This window comes from Caretta caretta, chromosome 1 (genome assembly GCF_965140235.1).
Source record: "Caretta caretta isolate rCarCar2 chromosome 1, rCarCar1.hap1, whole genome shotgun sequence".
Classification (NCBI taxonomy): Eukaryota; Metazoa; Chordata; order Testudines; family Cheloniidae; genus Caretta; species Caretta caretta.
Window position 1 is genome coordinate 120,454,156 of NC_134206.1, and position 23,402 is coordinate 120,477,557.

Here is a 23,402-nt window from a genome sequence, read left to right on the forward strand (position 1 = left end):
CTGCGTCGCGGAGCATGCTGGGTACGGTAGTTCCTGTCCCGGCGGGAAAGCGCAGCGGCGGTGTCTGCCCGTGCGCCGCAACTGGGTCAAAGGACAACAAGATGGCGGCGTCCTGCGGTGCGCTCTGGGCGGCGGCGCTGCTGCAGTGAGAAGCCCAGAGGCTGTGTGCGGGGAGCGCTGCCGCGATGCCCAAATACTATGAGGAGAAGGAGGAGGACGGGCGGGCCTGTGCCGGGGTGCGGGAGGACCTGAGACAGTGTCTGCTCGAGACCTCCTGCGTCACACAGGTACGGGGGAGGGCGGGGCCTGCTGAGAGACCCCTGGCGTCATACGGTCAATGTGGGGGGCTGGGCGGCCCCGTCCCTGTTACCCCCGGGTGGGGGGCTGGGCCGCGCCCCTGCACCTGACTCGCGCCCGGTCCCGCAGCGTCCTTGCCGCTGCAAAGCGGTTGGGTCCTCCCGGCCGCACTGGGCCTGGCTCCCCTGTGACAAGGGACCATCTACATAGAGCAGCGAGTCGGCCCCAGGCTGGCCGGATGTGGGTGAAACCGTCCCTGCGCCTCGGAGCCCCGTGGAGTTGGCACAACTACAAGGGAAGAGCTGGACACTGTCTTCCCCATCTGCCATCAGCAGAACCGTCCCAACAAGTTACACCTTCACTGGTCAGCCTATTGAAGCCTTGCCTTTATTTACACACGTGTGACACCGCTGAAGGCCTTCGTGCCCCAGCGTAAATGGCAAAAAACGTGATCCATCTCCCTCAGAAGGGTCACTGGCTGAGTTCCCCCACCTTACATTGGAAATTGGTTCCAAGGAGCCTTGGAAAGCCTGATTAAAATCTACCAGGCGGCACATGATGGTGATAAAACTAATAAAATATTATTTGTCTCGGGCAAATAGCCAAGCAAAGGAAGAATTCAGAATTGTAATCCCAGGGGTTTCACTGTATGCATTTGGGCTATTAACATTTTTGACTGTTTTCTCATCTGAAAAATGTGGGGAATAATATAAGAGTATGGTTAGACTTTGTTGAGCACTTCCAAAGTGAAAATCCTATAGAGCGCTTTGTATTATTATTAGATCAATCTACTTTATTTTCTCTGGGATAACATATTGTCTATATTTTATTCTGTCATTGGTTGCCACCTCTTGTGATGTCTTGCATGACAGAACTTTTATCACATGATTTATCACATTCTGAGCTGTCAAGATTTGTGACTTTAGGGTTGTAATTTAAAGGGAACTGTAATGCTCATTTTGACATTCAGGAGATTTTGAAGTTGCTAATAAGCAATCTTCAAAATATAATACCTTTTCTCTTAGTCAGGCCTACGTCTTAGTCCTGTTCTACACTGGGAAGGCCTGTTCTACACTGGGAGCAGGGGAGATCAATCTAAGTTACGCAACTTCAGGTATGTGAATAACATAGCTGAAGTTGACACCGCGGTGAGTCGACAACTGATGCTCCCCCGTCGACTTTTCCCACACCTCTCGGTCCCGGAGTCAATGGGCGAGCACTCAGCGGTCAACTTATGGTGTCTAGTCTAGACTAGATGCGATAAATCGACACCACCCCCCCCCTCCCCCCCGCTGGATCGATCCTGCGGATAATATAGACAAGCCCTAAACCTCGGTAGTACTGGAAATAAAAGCGCTCTTTGTTTTGTTTGCTAAATTGATCGTTAGTATATAAACTGTCAGTATCAAAGCTAGAAACTCTAGTGCATATCAAAGAAGAGAATTCATGGAAAGTCAATGTCAATAGAAGAATTAAAACGTCTTTAGATATTTCAGACCTTGTGATTATTTCCAGTCCGAGTACCTCCAGAGCTAACGCTGTAACCAGCTGGTCAATAAAAATCAAAGAATTTGCCACTTCAGGCAACACCACCAACGTGAGATCACCATAACCTTTTATCCCTTGAATAATAGGCTACGGAGGCTTTGTAAAAAAATCCTTGTACAGAGAGACTTTCACTGAGTGAAACTGCAGAAAATTAAATAAAAAAAAGCGACCAGGTATGAAAGTTTGAAGTGGTGAAGTTTTAGACTATGTTTTCAATTACATAGGATAAATAACCTGAAAGGGCCATGCCCACTGTCTAACATGAGCTAGCAATAAACCTTTTTTCCTGTTGAAAATGGAGCCTCTGAGTAGGTTTATGTGCAGCTGCTGAAAATCTATAAACACTAGATGCCAATATTTACCTGATAGTTTTCTGCACCCTCAGCAAGTTTGCAGATGACACTAAACTGGGAGGAGAGATAGATACGCTGGAGGGTAGGGATAGGATACAGAGGGCCCTAGATAAATTAGAGGATTGGGCCAAAAGAAATCTGATGAGGTTCAACAAGGACAAGTGTAGAGAGTCCTGCACTTAGGACGGAAGAATCCCATGCACCGCTACAGACTAGGGACCAAATGGCTTGGCAGCAGTTCTGCAGAAAAGGACCTAGGGGTTACAGTGGACGAGAAGCTGGATATGAGTCAACAGTGTGCCCTTGTTGCCAAGAAGGCCAATGGCATTTCAGGATGTATATGTAGGGGCATTGCCAGCAGATCGAGGGACGTGATCGTTCCCCTCTATTCGACATTGGTGAGGCCTCATCTGGAGTACTGTGTCCTGTTTTGGGCCCCACGCTACAAGAAGGATGTGGAAAAATTGGAAAGAGTCCAGCGGAGGGCAACAAAAATGATTAAGGGACTGGAACACATGACTTATGAGGAGAAGCTGAGGGAACTGGGATTGTTTAGTCTGCAGAAGAGAAGAATATGGGGGGATTTGATAGTTGCTTTCAACTACCTGAAAGGGGGTTCCAAAGAGGATCGATCTAGATTGTTCTCAGTGGTAGCTGATGACAGAACAAGGAGTAATGGTCTTAAGTTGCAGTGGGGGTGGTTTAGGTTGGACATTAGGAAAATCTTTTTCACTAGGACGGTGGTGAAACACTGGAATGCGTTACCTAGGGAGGTGGTGGAATCTCCTTCCTTTGAGGTTTTTAAGATCAGGCTTGACAAAGCCCTGGCTGGGATGATTTAGTTGGGGATTGGTCCTGCTTTGAGCAGGGGGTTGGACTAGATGACCTCCTGAGGTCCCTTCCAACCCTGATATTCTATGATTCTATTTTAAAAATGCAGATTGTTGTACACCTGAGCTTTTGTTTTTTAATTGCCATATTTCCATCTAAAATCCAAAGGAGAAATGAACTGTTAATGTTTGTAAAACACTGTCTGAACATGTGAATTGCTACATATATGCCAAGTATGCAAATAGGTTCAATTGCTGTGATGGCATTGATACTTAAACTTCTTTACCAACTTACTGTTTGAAAACATGCAGTGCTCAGTATATTATCTTTATGGACATCTCATTTTAAATAGACCAGAAAATCTTGCCCTCTTTCATGATAAACTGAAACCTAGAAAACTTCCAGTATCTTGCATTTGAGGGCAAATAGAAGAGAAAGTGAAATGTAGGAATGAGAATTCCACAATGATTTATTTACTTTGGAGGCACTTACAATAGAGATAAGTATAAATAAACAGAATCATTGTAAGAGAAGATGTGTGTGACCCCTAAGAATTCCTCAGTGCGAACTGGCAAAGGGTTCACTGTTCTGTAACAGTAACTCTTGACAGACTTGCCAGACTCACTGCTTTTCATAAAAGATGTCATGTACCATCTTAAATTAAAGCCAGAAAACACATTGATCATAAATACGCTTGTGAAATGTCTGTACAGATATGATGTAAAAAGCTTTATATGTACAGTATAAAGGAAATATGTTCCTACAGTCTGAATCAAGGCAGAGTTGACAAAGAGGTATCTACCAGACAAAGATTTTATATCACTTGTCTGCCGCAGTTCACAATGTAAATTAAGCATTGTTAGCCAATACAATGGAAGCCCTCTTTGCATACAAAGTCAGCATGGGGATGTGAAGTCAGCACAATATGGAATAAACTTTTTGGGGTGCTAGGGAGGCATCCCAACTTCAGTATCCAATAATTAATTTTGGGGGATAAAAGAGAAGGCAAAAGGACTTTATCTTTATCCTGCACCTGAGGAAGTAATCGTTCGGTGGGATTTCATTCATGAAAACAGGATCCCAACCTGTCCTGGTTGGAAACACTACAAAAGACATTTTGGGCATAAAATTCCTTAGTCAGAAGGTTAGCCTGCTAAGTTATCATAACAAGAAAAGTGAAGGCTAGAATTGCCCAGTGGCGGTTCTTTGGGTGGCTAACAGGCGGGAAGTGTCAAGGAGGTAATACCCAATTAAGCACCAGCAAGTCTCTCTCTCACTGGAGACACGGGCTAACAAGGTAACTCACAGTCCTGGGCACCCCAAGAAAGTGTCACGGTGGGTTAGTTTATTGTGTATGATCATGAGCTGGGAAAATGTGTGTGAATTGAAACAGAAATGTTAAAATTTGATCATACAGAACTTCAGGCGTGGTAGTGTGATTTTTTTTCTATAAAAGTCAAATGGTTGTGTTAGAAGTTCTGTACTGTTAATAAAATTTTAGTTCATTGAAACAAAAAGTTCATATGGAAAGCTCCCATCAGAGTTGGCACCCTTGCTTGGCTACTTGAATAGGAGCCTCAGGACTGAATAGAAATAGAGACTTAAAAAAACTTTCATCCGCTAAAGGTGGTCCCTTCAATTAGGGTTGAAGCACATCAGCAGAATGTTGTAGGGAAGCTTGCCCTGCTGCTGTCTATGTTGTGTAGATAAGTAGAAAACTTCTGTCTCCAAGACTGTCTTGTTGACACCTTTCACCAGCACAATTACCACTGTTTTGTTTTGTTTTTGGTCTTCTGGTGACGATAGCTTGCTTTTAGCATTACGTTAAGTCCAGTTTGAATAAATCTAAAACCCCTCAAAAGATGTGTATCCAGTTAGATTATTCTTCTGTCAGGGTGGATTTGATTTAAATCAAATTGATTAAAGTCATGATTTAAATCGCTAGTCAGGAAGACTCAATTTAATTATGGATTTCTACATAAAAATGCATTCTTGTTGGTTGTTATAACCTTAGTACATATTCTTCACAACTCAGAGTTAGATGTAGGTTTCATTTTTAGAAGATACACATTATACATTTTTAAACTGATTTATTTTGAAAACTTTTCAGATTAGTTTTACAGCTATATCAGAAAATGAACGATTGGTTATTTCATTTACCAAAGGTAGTTGAAGCAGATAGTTCACCTCCCAATGACTTCATAAAGATCTCCAATTCAACAGGTTAATCATTAATATTTGGAGGATTTTCTTGCCAGGCTGCATTAGGAGGAGAACATCACCAGACACACATTTAAATTGTTTTATTGAACTAAAACAACAACATTATGTATTCTGGATTTTTTTGTTCAACTGCAAACATATAATATTTTAACAAAGCAAGCATATGAATTTTTGAATGTAATTAAACATTCAAGTTTTTTAAAATCAGGTTTCTTTTTATTAAAATTGTTTTTCACTAAAATAGTTACATGATTTTTTTTAAACAAAAATTAAATAGACTATGTCATCCATGTCAACATGAGAAACTCAAAATATTCGCTGCTGCAGCTAATTCAGTGGTCTTCACCTTCATTTTCCTGTTTGTTCATAATCTGGAAAAGAAAAACAAGCTTTCCTGCTTTTTCAGGTTCCAAATGATTTCTCAATTTGGAATGAATTAGTCCAAAGGAAGAAAATACTCTTTCTACAACGGCAGAAGGAGCTACTGCTGTTAAAAGAGAGATTATCACTTCAACAGTCTCTGAATCCAAGTTCTTAAGTGACTTCTACCAGTTCACTTGTGAGACTTTCTTTAAAACATAATCAGCAAACATACATTTCTTGAATGGTTCACCCTTAGCTCTGAAGTTTATTATAGTTGGCATTATGGAGGGATGATTGCTGGATGTCCATGTTATAGCCAACTCCTCTTCTTCATCAGTTAAGATTTGACCCTGGTACCAAGTATTGAGACTATTTGCAAGAAAATGAGCTGGAGATAGTGCTTGTCCCATTCGTTTTTTTAATGCTTGTAATTTAACTCTGTATATTTCTCTTTTTAAGATCTCACTCAGTTCCTTCCAACTTTCAACAACATCAGCAATAAAACAGCTATTTCCTTGCATTTTGTTTAAGACTACAGAAATAGGCTTCAGGGTGCTCCGCATGTGTTCAACATTTCTCTTAAGCCCAATGTTGAGAACTTTGGCTGTGAGAGTGCCATCTCTTTTTTCATGATTTTGTTCACAAACTGTCATCAGATTAGGCCAGTTCTTGATACAGTGCTCAAAACAGTCCACTACTGAGTTCCATTGCACGTCTTGAGGGAGAGTTAGCTTCGTTCCTCCCACTTTTTTCAGAGTAGCTGCTGCAAAGTGGTTGTTATGGAAGTATTTTGCAATTTCAGCAACATTAGCCTTTATTTCTGGAACATTGAAGTCTTTGGCTAGGAGGTGCATCAAATGAGTACTGCAACCGTATGTTGTTAGCTTGGGACTCTCTTCACTCTCTCCTAAATTTCTTCTCATCTTGGATACATTTGCAGCATTGTCTGTGACCAAGCTGCGTACTAGACATTTGAATTTTTTTTCATAGTTTGTTATAGCTTTTACTGCTACTTCTTGTAAGTATTCTGCTGTGTGTGCATTTCCTGATGTATCAGTTGTTTCTGTAAGGAAGACATTTCCTTCTTCTGTTGTCACACAAGCACATACAACAGGATCATTGTGGACATTGCTCCACCCATCAAGACTCAGGTTAACGATTTCATCCTCTAGACCTTTTGCGCGCTGCTCAATTTCTCTTTCATACGCTTTATCCAGCAATTTGCCTGTGACATCTGCTGGTACTGTGACTCTATTTAATGACTGAACCATGTTAATGAAGTGTGGGTTCTCAATCATACGAAAAGGAAAGTTTGTTGCATAAACAAATCAGGCAATTTTTTCATCAATTAGCTCTTTTTGTAATCTGCTGGTTCTTATCACAAACTTGTCTATGGTGGTTTGTGGATGATGGAGTTTTTTTTTCTTTTTGCTACAGGTTATATACTATGGCTGTGTGACGTACTTGATGTGACTAAAACACTATCATTGTCAGATAACTCTGAAACTATAGAAAATGATGGTGATCTTGAAGGTGGATAGTCTTCAGAATCTTGTATGTTGAGGATGGATTCTCCTAAACAAAATAAGTCAGTGCAGTTATTTAATTATTATTACCATACTGCTCATTTAGCATTCACTGACGCTCAGTACTACTTTAAATGTGAAATTGTACAAGTAAGATCTGTTTATTTCAGCTATTTTTTTTTATCGCAACTGCATCTAAAATGATAGTACCATAAAGTAACCACTATATTTTTTGCTCAAATATGAGAATTCAGGAATAGTCCAGAGAGAAGACAATCAGTCCGTAAGAAAGAAGTATGAATTAAAAAAGTTTACCAACCTGAAGATCCTGCATGTTCAGGATGTTTGTGTACACAGAGTCAATCCCTTTCCTCTCTCTAAAAGTACAAAGTTTCAAAAAGTTCATCACAGGAAAGATGTTTCTTTCATCATGTTCAACGCAGCTTCCTCCTGAGAAGGAACACTTTTCATGATGTTGTTTCATTTGGGCAACCAGGCCTTGCATTTCTTTGTTCCACAGTTTGCATTTTTCACGCATGCCTGTTTTACCCACAAGTAGAGGAACTTAATTAAAATATCCCCAAACTGGGTCTCTTTTATGGCCCGCTGCCATTATAGGTTTTCCCTTTTGGTGAGAGAATGGTATGTTAGATCTCAAATCAATGAAGGCTACACTCGGAAAGACCTCAAGACTTCCGGAATATGCTGCTCAAACAGTTTCACTTTTGTTTCTACTGCCTGTTCCTCCCTTCTCACATTTATCTCCAGACTTCTTCTCCTTGTCCAGATCTATTCCATCCCCAAGAATCTTCTATTCATTGAACTTTTTGAAACTTTGTACTTTTAGAGAGAGGTAAGGGATTGACTGTGTGTACACAAGTTTGCAGAAGGACAATAGGGTTGAGGTCAGTTATTTCTCACCTCTATATACTTATTTAAAAACATTTTTGCTGTTAACAGGCATGTTATCTCTGGGGACACAAATCCACAGTTTGAGAACTGCAAAACTAACCAACTTTCTTTGGTTGGCAACTTGGTGCCAACTTTCCAATGTGCTGAGGGATGCTCACTCTTCAACCCCTGGTTCTGCCACAGGCCTGGCCCCACTCCACCCCTTCCCGCGCCCTCCCCTGAGCCTGCCATGCCCTCCCGATCCCCTTTCCCCCAGAGCCTCCTGCACACCACGAAACAGCTGATCGGGAGGTGGAGGGAGGGAGGGGGAGGTGCTGATCGGCAGGGCTGCTGATGGGTGAGAGGTGCTAGAAGTGGGCGGGGGCTGTTGACATATTACTATGGCTCTTTGGCAATGTACATTGGTAAATTCTGGCTCCTTCTCAGGCTCAGGTTGGCTACCACTGTTCTAGATTGAGCACTGAGTCCCATTGGGTATATAGAAAGATTAACCTAAGTAATCTGTACAGAAGCCCCTGGAATCCCATCAGATTGGGTCCCTAATCCAAGAACTATTGGAACTCATTTACAAAACTTTTCTTAAACATTATATGAATATATTGTCTCATACTATAGAATTAGAATTTATAATCCCTATTCCATGATGAGATAGCTTTGAGCTATCATGTATCTTAATTAAAATTATCTTTAGATAGGTTTTTTCCTCAAAAAGCATTTTATCCAAAAAAATCCAGTTGAAATAAAAAAAATCAGGTTGGTTTTTTTTTTTTTTTTGGTTTTTTTTTTAAACATTGATTTTTATCCACCCTGGTCTTCATTTTACTGATACAAGCACATGTCTTGGGAGTGGGAGGAGAAGGGAAAGAATTATTATCTGGACTTTCACAACTCTCAGTTCCACTTACCTGGAATTTACCACAGCAAAGAACACAAGTTAAAGGACCTTGGACAAAGTTTCAACAGTGTCCACAGGACTTTTTAGAGGTGCCTTGTCTGTAGTGTCCTTTCCACTGAAGAAATACACTGGATTCTTATGCTTTTATGTTTCATGTGACAGGAAGGAAAAAGCCCCAGACAATGCTTGAAGGAAGGACACTGCAGAAGTTTGCAGGTTTCTTTTTTTGAGTGCAAAAGGTCAATGGTAAGTGATTGGTTTGATTGTTTGTTAGTCTTTGTTGCCAGTGTTTTTTTTGTTTTGTTTTTTTCCTTTTCTAAAAGATTCTGATGAGGAAGAAGACACCATTGAAATGAATCAAATTGACATCACTAAGTAGAATAGCTCCTTACTTGTTATAATTGTAATTGGTCCTTAATAAATGTTAGCTCTTGTGAACATTAGTATAGCACATCTTTTGCACTCAAGCAAAACAATGAATTAGGTTGTGGGTATAATCCAACAAGATATTCATATTTAAATTGGAGAAGGCTCAGAGTGTGACAGCTGCAATAAAAATAGGAAATGATAAACAAAATTGGGGTTATTTTAAATATGAAAGATCAGTAGGTAAAATAGCTTTTTAATATTTAGGATTGATATTTAGCCATACTTTAATCTTATCTATTTGAGATCATGGGAAGAAACAGAACTGGGGGACATTGATTTAAGTTTAGAGGAGACTCATTGAAGGATCATTTTACTGTGGTAATGGACTTCTGCTTTCCACTTGAAGTTTTGTATTTTTACTGTAATGTACTTAGGTAATTGGATGACTGTTAATTTAAGGAGATATAAGTCAGTTTTATGATTGAGTGACAAACTCTCCTTTTGGGAGTGAGCGCTCAAGTACCACAGCATACTATTATAAATACCTACCTTGATAGAAAAGGAGGAGTTTCCCCAGACTGGCTATGAGTTTCTTGTATGGAAATGTTGACCTATGCGGTCATAAAGCTTTTTTTTTAAATAGGGTAGAGACAGCAAAGTTGATATCAAACCATTCCACACATGATGGGCACACAGCCTGTTTTTGGTCTTACCTAACGTGTTACTTTGCTCTATAATGAATAAACCCTGATTTTAATTTTAGATTAAGGAGGGATGCAGAAATGGAACATACCTAAGATCTTTCATCCCACTCTGCTGCTCTAGCCTCCCAGCCTTCAACCCTTCTCCAGGGGAAACTGTCTTAATTCAGCTAGAAAGGAAAATGGAATTAAGCTAGAAATATGCTAGAAAAGTGTCTTCAAATGTCTTATTTACTCTCCAGCATGTCTACAACAACACTGTACCAATCTTCAAATATTTCTCATTATAGTTCAGTATGTAACAAGGACAGATCAAAAAGACTAGGTAGGTGGTTCTCAAACTTAATTGATTGCGCCCCTCTTCTTTGTGTCTGTAGTGGTTTATGCCTCCCCGCCCGCCACACAGGTACATACACGGATTAGAAAAAAATCAACATGCACCTCTGACTAAATATTAAAAACAGTAAGGCATTGATTCAAATAGAGCCAACGACCCATTGTAACAGCAAAAGCAAACCTGTGATTGTGGCCAATGCTTACAATTAAATGTGCAGACTACATTGTAGCGAACAGATTAATGTATAAATGGCAACGTCTTTGTTAAATGCTCTGCAAGCTTAACAGAAAACTCAAAATGCACAGCACCATCTGAGGACCTGATATGTCTGAAGGAATCAGCTTTGCTAGTTATTTATTGCTGTGGGTAAAATGTGAACAGTAAGGTTTTTTTCCCCCACCTCAAGCACCTCATGCCCCCAGAATGCATTCCCCACCCTCTGTCCCAGAGAGCCTCATCCCCCTGTTTGAGAACCTCTGGATTAGATTATTTATTCTGGAAAGGAAACGAGTGAGCGATTATGATAATTATATTTAAATAGGAATATAATAGAAAAGGCTGTTTGTGTGCTTCTGCTTAACCTGTCCCGTAATATAGGGGGGAAAAACAAATTTGTAGACCAATTAGATTAAAAGGCAACAAACTTAAAATGGAATTTTAAAAGATTTTGTGTTCTGGAATTTTACTATCTCAGGGTACTAGTGAGGCAAATAACTTAGTACATTTTTTAAAGGATTTGGCACTGCATGCAAATACAAATACTTTTAACATTTACACTAGATTAAAATGATTAGGGTTTTCAGTTGTCATATTTCAGGACATAAGAAGATCAGCAGCTGGGTAAAGAATAAAGTATGCTTCTGTGCTAGCAATTAGATACACAAATGGGCAGGGAGTGTACACGTTCTCTCTCTCCACATGGCATGGTGACTGTTGTAATATGGTCAATCTTATGTTTACCTAACTTCTTCTTGTCCTATAGCAATGAATTCTAGTTAATGATTTTGCATAGTAGTAATCTGTTCCTCAAATTTAAGTGTGTAGAACATACTAGCTGAATTATTGTTGGATTCAAGAATACTCAGTCATCGCAACCTTGAAAATGGAAAACTTAAGCTCAGAGGAACTATGCCAGGCCAAAATAACATGGCCCTTCTTGCTGCCATATCTCTCTGCAGTGCTAAAAACGATCTACTGTACAGCAGCTCTCCACTCTCAGCTTTAGGAAATGCTGGTGTACAGTAAATCTTTAGGCTTTTTCCTCCAATTATATATCCATGTATTACTTCCCTTAGATATTAACTTGCATTTTTCCTAAATTGAATCTCACTTTATTTTTCACCCATATTTATAGACACTGTAGGTTCCTTTTTATATTACCCCAGCCTCACAGGTGTTTGCAACACCTTCCATTTTAGCTTACTCTGAATTTGCTGTGTAGCACATTCTCCAGATCATGAGTGATGATCAGTAAGATAAGACTAATAAGTATTCTCTACAGTACCCCACGTACACAGCTTCCTCACTCTCGCGACTCTATTGTACCACTTACTATTATTCTGTCTAAGGTCCTTCAGCAAATCTGAAGTCTACATGATAGTGCTAATCAGTCACCTGGTATTAATTATGAATAAGATTTCTGAAGATAGTGCTACCATGTACTGTCACACCAGTCTTGAGTCTTTTTATGGAGAAACCATTTATTCTCTTCAGTGACTTTTTCCTTACGGTATCCTTGTTTGTAAAGTGCCAGAAATAGAAACACAGGTGTTTCAAAGCAGTTCTAATACTAGTATTTTACATTTTGCAATATGTTGACTTAATTATTCTTCAATCTTTAGTTGGATGGCAGAGCAAGATTCAGAGGAAGGAAGGGATACTGAAGCCTTTCTGAAGAGAGCCAAGCATGGGGAATTGTGGGTGTATTAGTGCTTTAAGCAAAACACAAAGACTAAAATAAGAAGAGTATGTCTGCTGCATCCTCCCAGTCATGAAGTATTCTCATGGAAAATACCTGCTTTCAAGAACTCTGATCAATTGAGGCTGGCATGCACCTAAAATACTAAAAAGAAAACGAACATTAAGCTGGCAGTTTGGAGTGATATGAAACGCCCTAATGCATTTTAAATAAACTATGCAAAATCCAAAGTAAGCTGTAGCAATCTTTAGCTGAGTCAATTTGTTTTGAAATTGAGATTTCCTTTCAGTTTTTAGGTTTGTAGTTTTATTTATCTAAAATCATAAAACATTGTCAGAATGAAATACTATAAAATGATTGAAATTGGTAGGCCGCTTGAGTAGTGTTCTGCAGTATCATTCAGGAAACCTAAGATAGGTCTCTTGTTTCCCAGGTTGGCAGGGCCAACATACACTGAATGTACAGTTAGCCTCTGGGGAAGAGAGTGGCTTATGTTGCTCAATCGTGAGTTCCAGTTAGAGTGCAGTTGGTACCTGTCCAGTCCCCAAGAACTGTGACAGCATCTCTTCATCCCTCACAGAATTCCCTTTTTAATATGATGGTTGGTGTAAATTCATTCATACATTGTAGACTTCATTACTGAAGAGCTAAATTAAAGTTAAAATATGTCTGTCTGAAAGTGATTGTTCTTTTCGAAAAACAACTTTTAAGAGAAATATAGTTCATCTGACCAGTACTAGTGTATAGCTGAAGTCTTGCGTATGAGGAGTAAGGGTAATTAAATGTCATGTTTTTCACCCAGACATGCAGCTGAAGAGATATCGGTTGTCATTTGTATCATAGTGTGCCGACAACAGCCTCTAGATTCCTTTGAGGTTATGCTGGACTTCCCCCTTACTACCCAAACAAATATACTTTACACACTTGACCACAATTCAAAATCACATTTTTTCTTAACTTATTAAACATTCATTATGTATCACAAACTTTACAATTTTTTGTTTTTTTGTCTTATTCCTGCATTCTTATTCCTTTCTGTACTCTAAAATGTATATATGGGTGTATAATTTTCAAATTGCCATGCACATTCATTTAAATTATGACTGGTTTTCTATGGTAAACTTGTTTTTTAAACTCTTAGCATTTCCATATGTTCCATTTGTACTACTTAATTCACAAGTTTGTATAATTGCATAAGTAAGTCATAATGTAGTTCAACTGGAAGACTAAACTGTAAATGGAGAAAAAGAAAAAATGTCAGTTTTTTTTGTTTTTTGAAATCAAGGATGTCTCCTCCCAGTGCCAAATCTGTCTGTAACATGTAAGTATTGGAGGATGTTCTTTATGATATATGCTGCCTAGAGTTAAGCATTTCACAGGTCCAAAAATAATTGGTCAGTTGGCTTGTCATATATTTTAAAGCACTATTTTATTAGAATGGGAACAACAGTAACAAAAGAGAGGAAGACTTTGTTTCTAATAGGCTTAGCTCAGATACTTACTCCTAATTACAAAAAAAATTACTTAACTGAGTTATTTCATCTTAGAACAATGCAAGACACAATGAAACCAAGTTCTAAAAAATGAAAGAATGGCACCATAATGCAATCAAAAATGTAGGCAACCACCTACATCACTTTTTTTCTTGCTGGAACATGTGACAGTACAGTAACTCCTCACTTAACGTTGTCCCAGTTAACTTTGTTTTGTTGTTACATCACTGATCTATTAGAGAACATACTCATTTAAAGTTGTGCAATGTTCACTTATAACATTGTTTGTCTGCCACCTGCTAGTACAGTACTTTGTCTACTACCTGCAGGATTCTTTGGAAGAGCAGCCCCTCGGAGCTAGTGGGTGGGAGCTTGGAATCAGGGTTGGCCGGCAGCCCCCCTATCAGCTCCCTTCCACCACCATCACCATCACCACGCAGCCTGACAGTGGGCCCCCGCAGATCAGCGAATCCCCACTCCCTCACTGCGCCTCCCACCCACAGCAATCAGCTGTGTTGCAGTGTTCAGGAGGCTTAGGAGGAGGAATGAGGATGCGGTGCGCAGCCTCCCTGTGCCTCCTGTACCCAGCAATTAGCTGTTTCGCAGCATTCAAGAGGGTGGGGAGGAGCGAGGACGCAGTGTGCTCAGGGGGAGGGAGTTGAGCAGGGGTGGGATGGGTCCTTTGGCGAAGGGGTGGAGTGGGGGCAGGCCAGGGGCAGAGCTGTGGGTTGAGCAGCCTCCAGCACTTTAGAAAGAACAGCAAGAGGAGCAGCCAAACAATCCACCCTCTTTCACCTTCTGACTCCACCACCTCAACCAAGCTTCACAAACATCATTGCTGATTACAGGATTAAACTGTTTAAAACTTATACCTATATTACATTGTTTAAAATGGTTTAAAACTTATACTGTATATGTATACAATGTCTTTTGTCTGGCAAAAAAAATTCCCTGGAGCCTAAATCCCCCCTCTCCCCATTTACATTCATTCTTATGGGGAAATTGGATTCACTTAACATTGTTTTGCTTAAAGTTGCATTTTTCAAGAATGTAACTACAGCGTTAAGCTAGGAGTTACTGTATTTGAGTGTGATCAAATAATAGGTGGTCAACTGGCATTTTTTTGACCAGTTTATCAAGCCTAATATTGCCACTCAGTTTTCTTATAAGAACGGCCATACTGGGTCAGACCAAAGGTCCATCCAGCCCAGTATCCTGTCTACTGACAGTGACCAATGCCAGGTGCCCCAGAGGGAGTGAACCTAACAGGTAATGATCTAGTGATCTCTCCTGCCATCCATCTCCACCTTCTGACAAACAGAGGTTAGGGACACCATTCCTTACCCATCCTGGCTAATAGCCATTAATGGACTTCCATGAATTTATCCAGTTCTCTTTTAAACCCTGTTATAGTCCTAGCCTTCATACCCTCCTCAGGCAAGGAGTTCCACAGGTTGACTGTGTGCTGAGTGAAGAAGAACTTCCTTGTATTTGTTTTAAACCTGCTACCCATTAATTTCATTTGGTGGCCCCTAGTTCTTATGTTATGGGAACAAGTAAATAACTTTTCCTTATTCACTTTCTCCACATCACTCATGATTTTAAATACCTCTATCATAGCCCCCCTTAGTCTCCTCTTTTCCAAGCTGAAAAGTCCTAGCCTCTTTAATCTCTCCTCATATGGGACCCGTTCCAAACCCCGAATCATTTTAGTTGCCCTTTTCTGAACCTTTTCTAATGCCAGTATATCTTTTTTGAGATGAGGGGACCACATCTGTATGCAGTATTCAAGATGTGGATGTACCATGGATTTCTATAAGGGCAATAAGATATTCTCCGTCTTATTCTCTATCCCTTTTTTAATTATTCCTAACATCCTGTTTGCTTTTTTTACTGCCGCTGCACACTGTGTGGACGTCTTCAGAGAGCTATCCATGATGACTCCAAGATCTTTCTCCTGATTAGTTGTAGCTAAACTAGCCCCCATCATATTGGAAAAAATAATCCCAATTATACATACAATGTGCATTACTTTACGTTTATCCACATTAAATTACATTTGCCATTTTGTTGCCCAATCACTTATATCTATTCATGAGAGTGGGATTCCTTTACTTCTGTTCTTCATGTAGTATGGCTCCAGGGGGACCAAACCAGGCAATTTGCCACTTTATGTACCCTTTTATCTAAGCCATGGTCCTTCTTGGTAACAAAACAAGATTTATACCAGTAGTTAAACAAAGTGAGGCACTCACAAAACATACTGTAAGCAAAACTTAGGGTTACCCAAGAACTAATTTCTGAAAAAGGCTTCTTAATACTCAACTCTGTATTTAATAAGAAAACTTAACAGTTTCTCAGAGCTCTTTCAAGGGCATGTACTTTAAAAACAAACATAAAATCCCCTCCAAACTGCATTGGTTCCCTAACAAAGACATCTTTCCTGTGAATAGTTGTACCTTACAACCAGGGCACCTTTGTACCCAAAATATAGAGAGGCATCATGGGGAAATACTGTGACAACTCTTCATATTCCTTTTATGGAAGATTAACGTTGCAGAGATCAGTTTTATCACATTTTGTCTTTCACCAAGTCGATCTGAGCATAAAAAGAAATGTGTCTAAATACACGATAAAACAGGCAAGGAGATTCATGAAATTTTAAAAAGTACTAGCCCAAAAATTGCTTGGTGTATGCAATATTCAGTTAAATTAGCTATATACCTTTAGATAGTTATTTTCAGCTAATGTTAAAGCAGTTTAAAAGTAGCTGCTTTATATGGGGGCAATTTTTTCTTTTGGAGCCCTTTAAAAGCTAAATAGCCTCAAAAATGATAATTTAACTCTTAAAATGGGGGAAATCAAAGTAATTTTAGCCAGCCTGATTAGTAAACTAGAACTTAAATCAGGAAATGAGTGTAAGGATAAAGATAACTACCAGTTTTTGCCTACCTCCTCTGATGGATAATTAATACATACACTGCTAACTGGAAGGCCAGCCCCAAGAATGGCCAGATGTTTTTAATGATAAACAATGTCTTTTCAAGCATTTGATAGTTTTTGAAATAGATAAAATTTGGTAGTTTTGTGCAAGAACTTTAAACAGTTTTTCTTATGGAGTTTTCCTCTATGTTTAGATGGATAGTGTCTATCTTGTATTACTCCTGAAGGAATTTGGTGCCAAAAAAAATAAAAATTCTGTGCATGATATTTTCAAAATGCAAATTGTATTTGTCAATAAATAAATGTGGGAGCTCCAGCATGGCAGTGGGGAGTATAGGCCACTGGCTGCATGAAGCTGGGAGATCAACGTGTAGCCCCCTCCCCAGGACAATGACTCAGGGGTGAGGCTGCCCCTGACACAGCGCAATGGCTGGGCCTACCCCAGAAACCCCCTGGAGCACTGCCCCTCGGCACCAGGTGTGAGCAAGCAGGCTCAGCCTGGCAGGATCCAAGCGTGAAGGGGCTTAGTGTAGGGGGATCCAGGTGGGGGTTGAGAGGATTCTGTTTGGGGAAATCTGGGTGTGGGTGGCTCAGTGGGGGGTTCAGGTGCAGGAGGGATCTGGATGTACAGGGTCTCATTGGTTTCAGAGTAGCAGCCGTGTTAGTCTGTATTCGCAAAAAAGAAAAGGAGGACTTGTGGCACCTTAGAGACTAACAAATTTATCTGAGCATAAGCTTTCGTGAGCTACAGCTCACTTCATCGGATGCATGCAGTGGAAAATACAGTGGGGAGATTTATATACACACAGAACATGAAAAAATGGGTGTTATCATACACACTGTAAGGAGAGTGATCACTTAAGGTGAGATATTACCGGGGGGGAGGGGGACCTTTTGTAGTGATAATCAAGGTGGGCCATTTCCAGCAGTTGACAAGAACATCTGAGGAACAGTGGGGAGTGGAATAAACATGGGGAAACAGTTTTACTTTGTGTAATGATCCATCCACTCCCAGTATCTATTCAAGCCTAAGTTAATTGTCTCCAGTTTGCAAATAAATTCCAATTCAGCAATCTGTCATTGGGGGTTTTGCATGCAGGGGCAATGGGACTGCAGAGGGGTCCAGGTGAAGGTGGTTGGGCTCAGCTGGGGCATCTGGGTGCTGGGGAGTGGGGCTTAGTAGGGGTCCAGGTGCAGGGTGGGATGAGGCTTGTCAGGGTGGGAGTTTCAGTGGGGGGTGGTCTGGGTGCAGGGGTAAGGATCCTGATGCAGGGGGTGAGACTTGGCGATGGGGGTATGTGTGCAGGGTAGTCAGCAGGGGGTGATGTGGATGCAGGGGTGGGGTCCAGATGCAGAGCCCAGTGGGTGGGTTTGGGGGTAGTGGGATAGGGCTCAGCAGGGGTATATGGGTGCAGTAGGGCTCCGGATGCAGCGGGTGAGGCTTGACAGGGGGGCGAGGGGTGTTCAATTCAGGCAGGAAGCAGTTGGGGGCGGTGCAGTGCTGGGGGATTTCTGTGCGTGGTTCTGACCCAGCCCCGGCCACTCCTTGCAGGGGAAGAGGAAGTCCTGTCCTGAGACTAGCACGATAGGAGCCACTGACCTGGGTGTCCCCAGCCACTGCACACACCCCCTCCTCGCAGTGATTTACTTCTCTGCCAGCTGCTCCAGGCACCTGAAACAATATGCTAGCACTGCTGGGGAGGGGTACATGACCACACATGCAGCTTCCCTTTGCTTCCCCATCACAAAATCATTTTTCTGTGGGGAAGCAAAGAAATCTGAAGGGGATGTGAATTCTGTGTGCACACCATTGTGCAGAATTCTCCCAAGAGTTACATGGTATGTGTGGTGGGTTGGACCCCCCCGTTCTGGGATGCCACCTGATGTACTGGGGTTTAACTGAGCCTCCCCTGTTCAATCAGCCTGGGCTCCCTCTCCCTGCTTTGCTGAATCAGGCTCTTCAGCCTCTTGCAGTACACACACATATGTAGGGTCACACCCCGCTGCAGACACAGACTGAAGTCAGCTCTGTGCGAGGGGACTCCCCCAGGACTCACATGCACGGCCCTTTTTGGGAGCTAAACCCAAAATAATACTGCCTTGCGCTGTATAGAAAAATCTGCACAGTGCAAGCTCATAAAAATCCGCCCTCTTCCTCAGTGTGAAGAGAGGTGTGCACACTACTCCCCCACCCCAGCTACCAGTTAGAAATTATATAAATTGAGTTATATTATAAACAAGAAATAAGTTTATTAACTACCAAAGGTGGATTTTAAGTGAATATAAGAGATAACAGACAATACGAAGTCAGTAGAGATTACTGACCAAATAAAACTGAATACGCAAACTAAGTTCAATATACTTAAGAAACAGGTTACAAAATGTAAATTCTCACCCTAAATGTTATTGTAGGCAGGTTGCAAAGTTTCTGTGGTTCAGAGTTCCAGTTGTATTCCTTTTCAGACTGGACCCCTTCTCAGTCGGACTCCCCCCTTGCCTTCTCTTCAGGTGGCTTTTGCAGTCTTTCTTTTTGGGTAGAAAGCCATGGCAAGAAGGAGGAGGCCCCTTTGCATTTACATAAGGTGGGAATCCTCCTTTCCCAAACTTGACCTCCCTTCCCTTCCAGTGGAAAGTTACAAGAAGTCCCAGGTAATGTTTAGTACCAGGTGACAAGACCCATGTCTCTGCAGGGCTGTGGCAGCCATTGCTCATAGGCTGTCTCCAGTGTCCACAGGCAGACTAAACTCTTTCACAGTCCATTGTCTCTGCTAATGGCCCATTAGCCTTGTCTGGGTTTTTCATTGTTGTACCTGAAGCATAGGGGTTGGGTGGGGAGGGGATGTGACACGCAAAGTAACACATTTGAAATACAGATACATAGTTAATATTCCTAACTTCAGATACAGAAAGGATACAAAAAGAAAAGGAGTACTTGTGGCACCTAACCAATTTATTTGAGCATGAGCTTTCGTGAGCTACAGCTCACTTCATCAGGATACAGGCATACAAATTGGATAATCACATTCAGTAAATCATAACCTTGCCAATGATACCTCACATGAGCCATCTTGCATAAAGTATATCTCAGTTAGGTCGTAAATCATAACCTTGCCAATGATACCTCACATGAGCCATCTTGCATAAAGTATATCTCAGTTAGGTCATATTCATATCATACGCATATTTTCATAAAGAATATGGAATGAAATATCACAGTAGGTATAAAACAAATTGACACAGTGCTAGGCAGCATGTGCCTCATTCCCTTCTTCTGTAGGAAAATCTTGGGGTGGAGGAGAAGATAAGGCTTTGTTATATATCTTAAAGTTAATCAAATCTTAGCTCTGGCAGGTCAGTGGGGTGGTGTATATGACTTGCTGAGTCAAGGGCACCCACATGCGAGTGCTGTGCCACCATCTCTCTTAAAGGAGGGGATTGTTAGTCTGAATGCTTTAGTTGAGATGACTGCACCTAACTCGGGAGGCAGGGAGGCAGTCTTCAAGGTGCCAGCTAAATCATTCAAGCTTCTTTTAAGACCAACACCATAAACTTCATCTGGAAATCGTTTGACAGACAGTTCTGGCAGAACATGAGTAGGTAACTGTTACATTATTTTCAAATATACAGTGGACAGTTGATCAAATATTTTTAAATTTTAATAGGAAAATATTTGCAATTTGAGATATCAGTACTTTATAAATACTTGGTGCCTTGAGGTTAGCTTTGTTTTGTATTATAGGGGTCTCATTTGCACTTTATTTAGGACAGGACTACTTACTGTCATAGTTTCAGAGCCTGGAACCAGACCTGTTTGTTATACTTTCTAGGACACCATAGAAACATGTACATAATATGCATTTTTAAATTACTCTGAATGCGGATTTACTCAAGAGATCGGAATTGCTACACTCTAATCTTGGGTAACATAATGTTCTGTTTAAATATATGTTTAATTACATAACTGCCCAGGAGATTTGAACCACTCTGCCATGGCTGAGAGCTGTTCAAGTTTCTAGGTAAAAACATTTTTAAATTTGTAAAAGAGGCAGAGTGCTGTGGCACCTTATAGACTAACAGACATATTGGAGCATAAGCTTTCGTGTGTGAATACCCACTTTGTCAGACCCAACACTCCCTGCCTGGCGTTCTCCACCCTCCATGCCTGGCTGGTCCCCCAGGACTGACCTGCCTCTCCTGGTATCTGGTACGGTGTCTTCTTGAGGTAACACGGGGTGGGGGGTGGGAAACACAGGGTCACATGGCCCCCTCCCCTTCAGATTTCTGCCACAGTTCGCACCAGAATGTGGCCAGCAGCAGCCTTTTGGCACCGTGCTGGGGGGAAGGGACGGGAGCTGCTTACAGTCTCAGGGGCGGGGGGTGTATTGTTTCAATTTTAAAAAGTTCTAGCCTTCCCATTGAGTCTTTTGGCCAGGTGCTCACTCAGTTCCTTTTACCTATACATAGCAGTGAGACTTTTAACCCTTTACAGGCAAAGCAAGTACAGAACAGCTGCTAAGAGGGATTTTATAGCTAACTGGCTGGCTGGGTCCATAAAAGGGAATTACTTCCTCCCCCACCCTTCATTTATCACAGGTTCAGAAGGGTTGTTGTTTGTTTTTAGTGTAACAGCCATGTTAGTCTGTATTCGCAAAAAGAAAAGGAGTACTTGTGGCACCTTAGAAACTAACCAATTTATTTGAGCATGAGCTTTCGTGAGCTACAGCTCACTTTTAGAATCAGTACAGTTGCCTCCACTATATCTGATAGTAATAATGTAATTACGTAATAAGAATTAATTTAGGATGCAGATTTCTAAAGCACTCATCATTGGCCTAACTCCTATTGATTCAACAGGAGGAAAGTCAGCCAATGTTGGGTGCTTATGAATATTCCAACCATATATTATAAATTTTAAATAAATATGTAGGTTATCACTACATCTAATTTTCCCATGGTGTTCTGTCTATGGTCCCAATCCTGCAAACACTTAACAATGCACTGGAAGCATTGTTATGCTATACAAAGCACACGGGATCTTTTATAAGAGAGAAGGCATATACGCCATATTTATTGAAAATACAAGAGTTAGCATATGCTTTTCAGCCACACACACATACACATCATGCACACAGTCCTGCCAGTTGATGTTTTTATAGTTACCTGTTTGGAGTCTGGATCAATCTAGTGGCCAGCCAGATTGGTCGCAGAGGGGAGCCGGGCTTTGTCGGTCATTATCCGATGCTCCTGGAGTAGTGGCAAGACGAACCCAAAATCCCATGGCAAAGCACCCTATTCTTATAGTTCCTTTTCTCTGTTGAAGTCTATGGATTTTGCTGTGTCAGTTTGTGACAGGTTACTTCTTAATTGGTGTTATCTTCTGATGTAAACATTCCAATACACCTCTGAGAGGGTTATCCTGTCCTGGTTCCAATTTAATCAATTGTCCTGTCTTTAGGGGTGCCAGCCTTCACCTCATGGTCGTCAATTTGCCCCTCCTTCATTATGGATGCGCATTAATGATTTTCTGGTGTTGTTAAGTCTCTTTACTCCTTTTTCCTTGACCATCTGGTTATAACAATGGCTTTCAAACCTTATCTTTTCCTGATGCATACATTCCTCATTCCTTTGAAAATACAAGCAGTCAGTTTATTTTGAATTCCCTTAACATAGACACAATACAAGATCCTGTCTTTTACTTACTAAATCTTAAAACAAAGAAATGTACATTTAACTAGAGTGCCTAATTTGTAATACATATAGGAAAGAAACCATAGTAGACATTATAACTTATCCTAAAACAAAAGGGTGACCATAATCAGTCATAAGGATTGTTCTGGTCTGTCCCTGCTTTTACATCAGTACAGACACTGGCAGTCTGTCAGATGCATTCCTACCAATGTCCCAGAGGGTCATTCCTTTCTGCTATCCAAAAAGGATGGCTGGTAAAATGAAATCAAGACATACATTATGACAGGTTTCAGAGTAGCAGCCGTGTTAGTCTGTATCAGCAAAAAAGAACAAGAGTACTTGTGGTACTTTAGAGACTAACAAATTTATTTGAGCATAAGCTTTTGTGAGCTACAACCAACTTCACTGGATGCATAGAATGGAACATATAGTAAGAAGCTATTTATACATACAGAGAACAGGAAAAGGTGGAAGTACCCATACCAACTGTAAGAGGCTAATTAATTAAGAGGAGCTATTATCATCAGGGGAAAAAAAACTTTTAAAGTGATAATCACGATGGCCCATTTCGGACAGTTGACATGAAGGTGTGAGGATACTTACCATGGGGAAATAGATTCAATTAGTGTAATGACCAAGCCACTCCCAGTCTCTGTTCAAACCTAAGTTAATGGTATCTAGTTTGCATATTAATTCAAGTTCAGCAGCTTCTCGTTGTTTCTTGCACTGGATTATGTTTTATTTTCAGGATAAAAAAATAGGTTGATTAATAATATTTTTCATAGATACTGAAGGGAGAAGAAGCCGCTGCTTAGAGACAGGAACACCCTTATGAGTAACCACAATGAGGTCATTAGCAGGTGATGTATTTAAGACACTTTTCTGATGCAGTATTTTAATAAATATTTCTTAGGGTTTTTTTCATATGAACTTGTGTTTTTGATGAGAGTTTTGATGTTCTCTGTTCTTAATGAGTAGGGAATAATCAATGGGCTGCTAGAGACA

The 23,402-nt window shown here is 40.8% G+C and overlaps 1 protein-coding gene across 1 annotated transcript; it reads left to right on the forward strand.

Annotated features, from left to right (window-relative positions):
* The first annotated feature begins 29 nt into the window (after positions 1–29).
* On the forward strand, positions 30–16,976 carry COA5 (cytochrome c oxidase assembly factor 5). The gene is made up of 3 exons (XM_048858415.2): positions 30–287; positions 9,111–9,194; positions 12,197–16,976. Exons 1-3 carry the CDS (start codon positions 186–188, stop codon positions 12,236–12,238), a joined length of 228 nt encoding a protein of 75 aa, XP_048714372.1. The 5' UTR covers positions 30–185; the 3' UTR covers positions 12,239–16,976.
* The last annotated feature ends 6,426 nt before the right edge of the window (positions 16,977–23,402 follow it).

What these genes read in the sequence shown, in the direction of transcription:
- COA5 (XM_048858415.2), top strand. Translation starts at nt 186, where the DNA reads ATGCCCAAATACTATGAGGAGAAGGAGGAGGACGGGCGGGCCTGTGCC. An exon ending in AGACCTCCTGCGTCACACAG is followed by an intron (nt 288 to 9,110) that starts GTACGGGGGAGG and finishes TTCATGTGACAG; the next exon opens with GAAGGAAAAAGCCCCAGACA. An exon ending in TTGAGTGCAAAAGGTCAATG is followed by an intron (nt 9,195 to 12,196) that starts GTAAGTGATTGG and finishes TTCAATCTTTAG; the next exon opens with TTGGATGGCAGAGCAAGATT.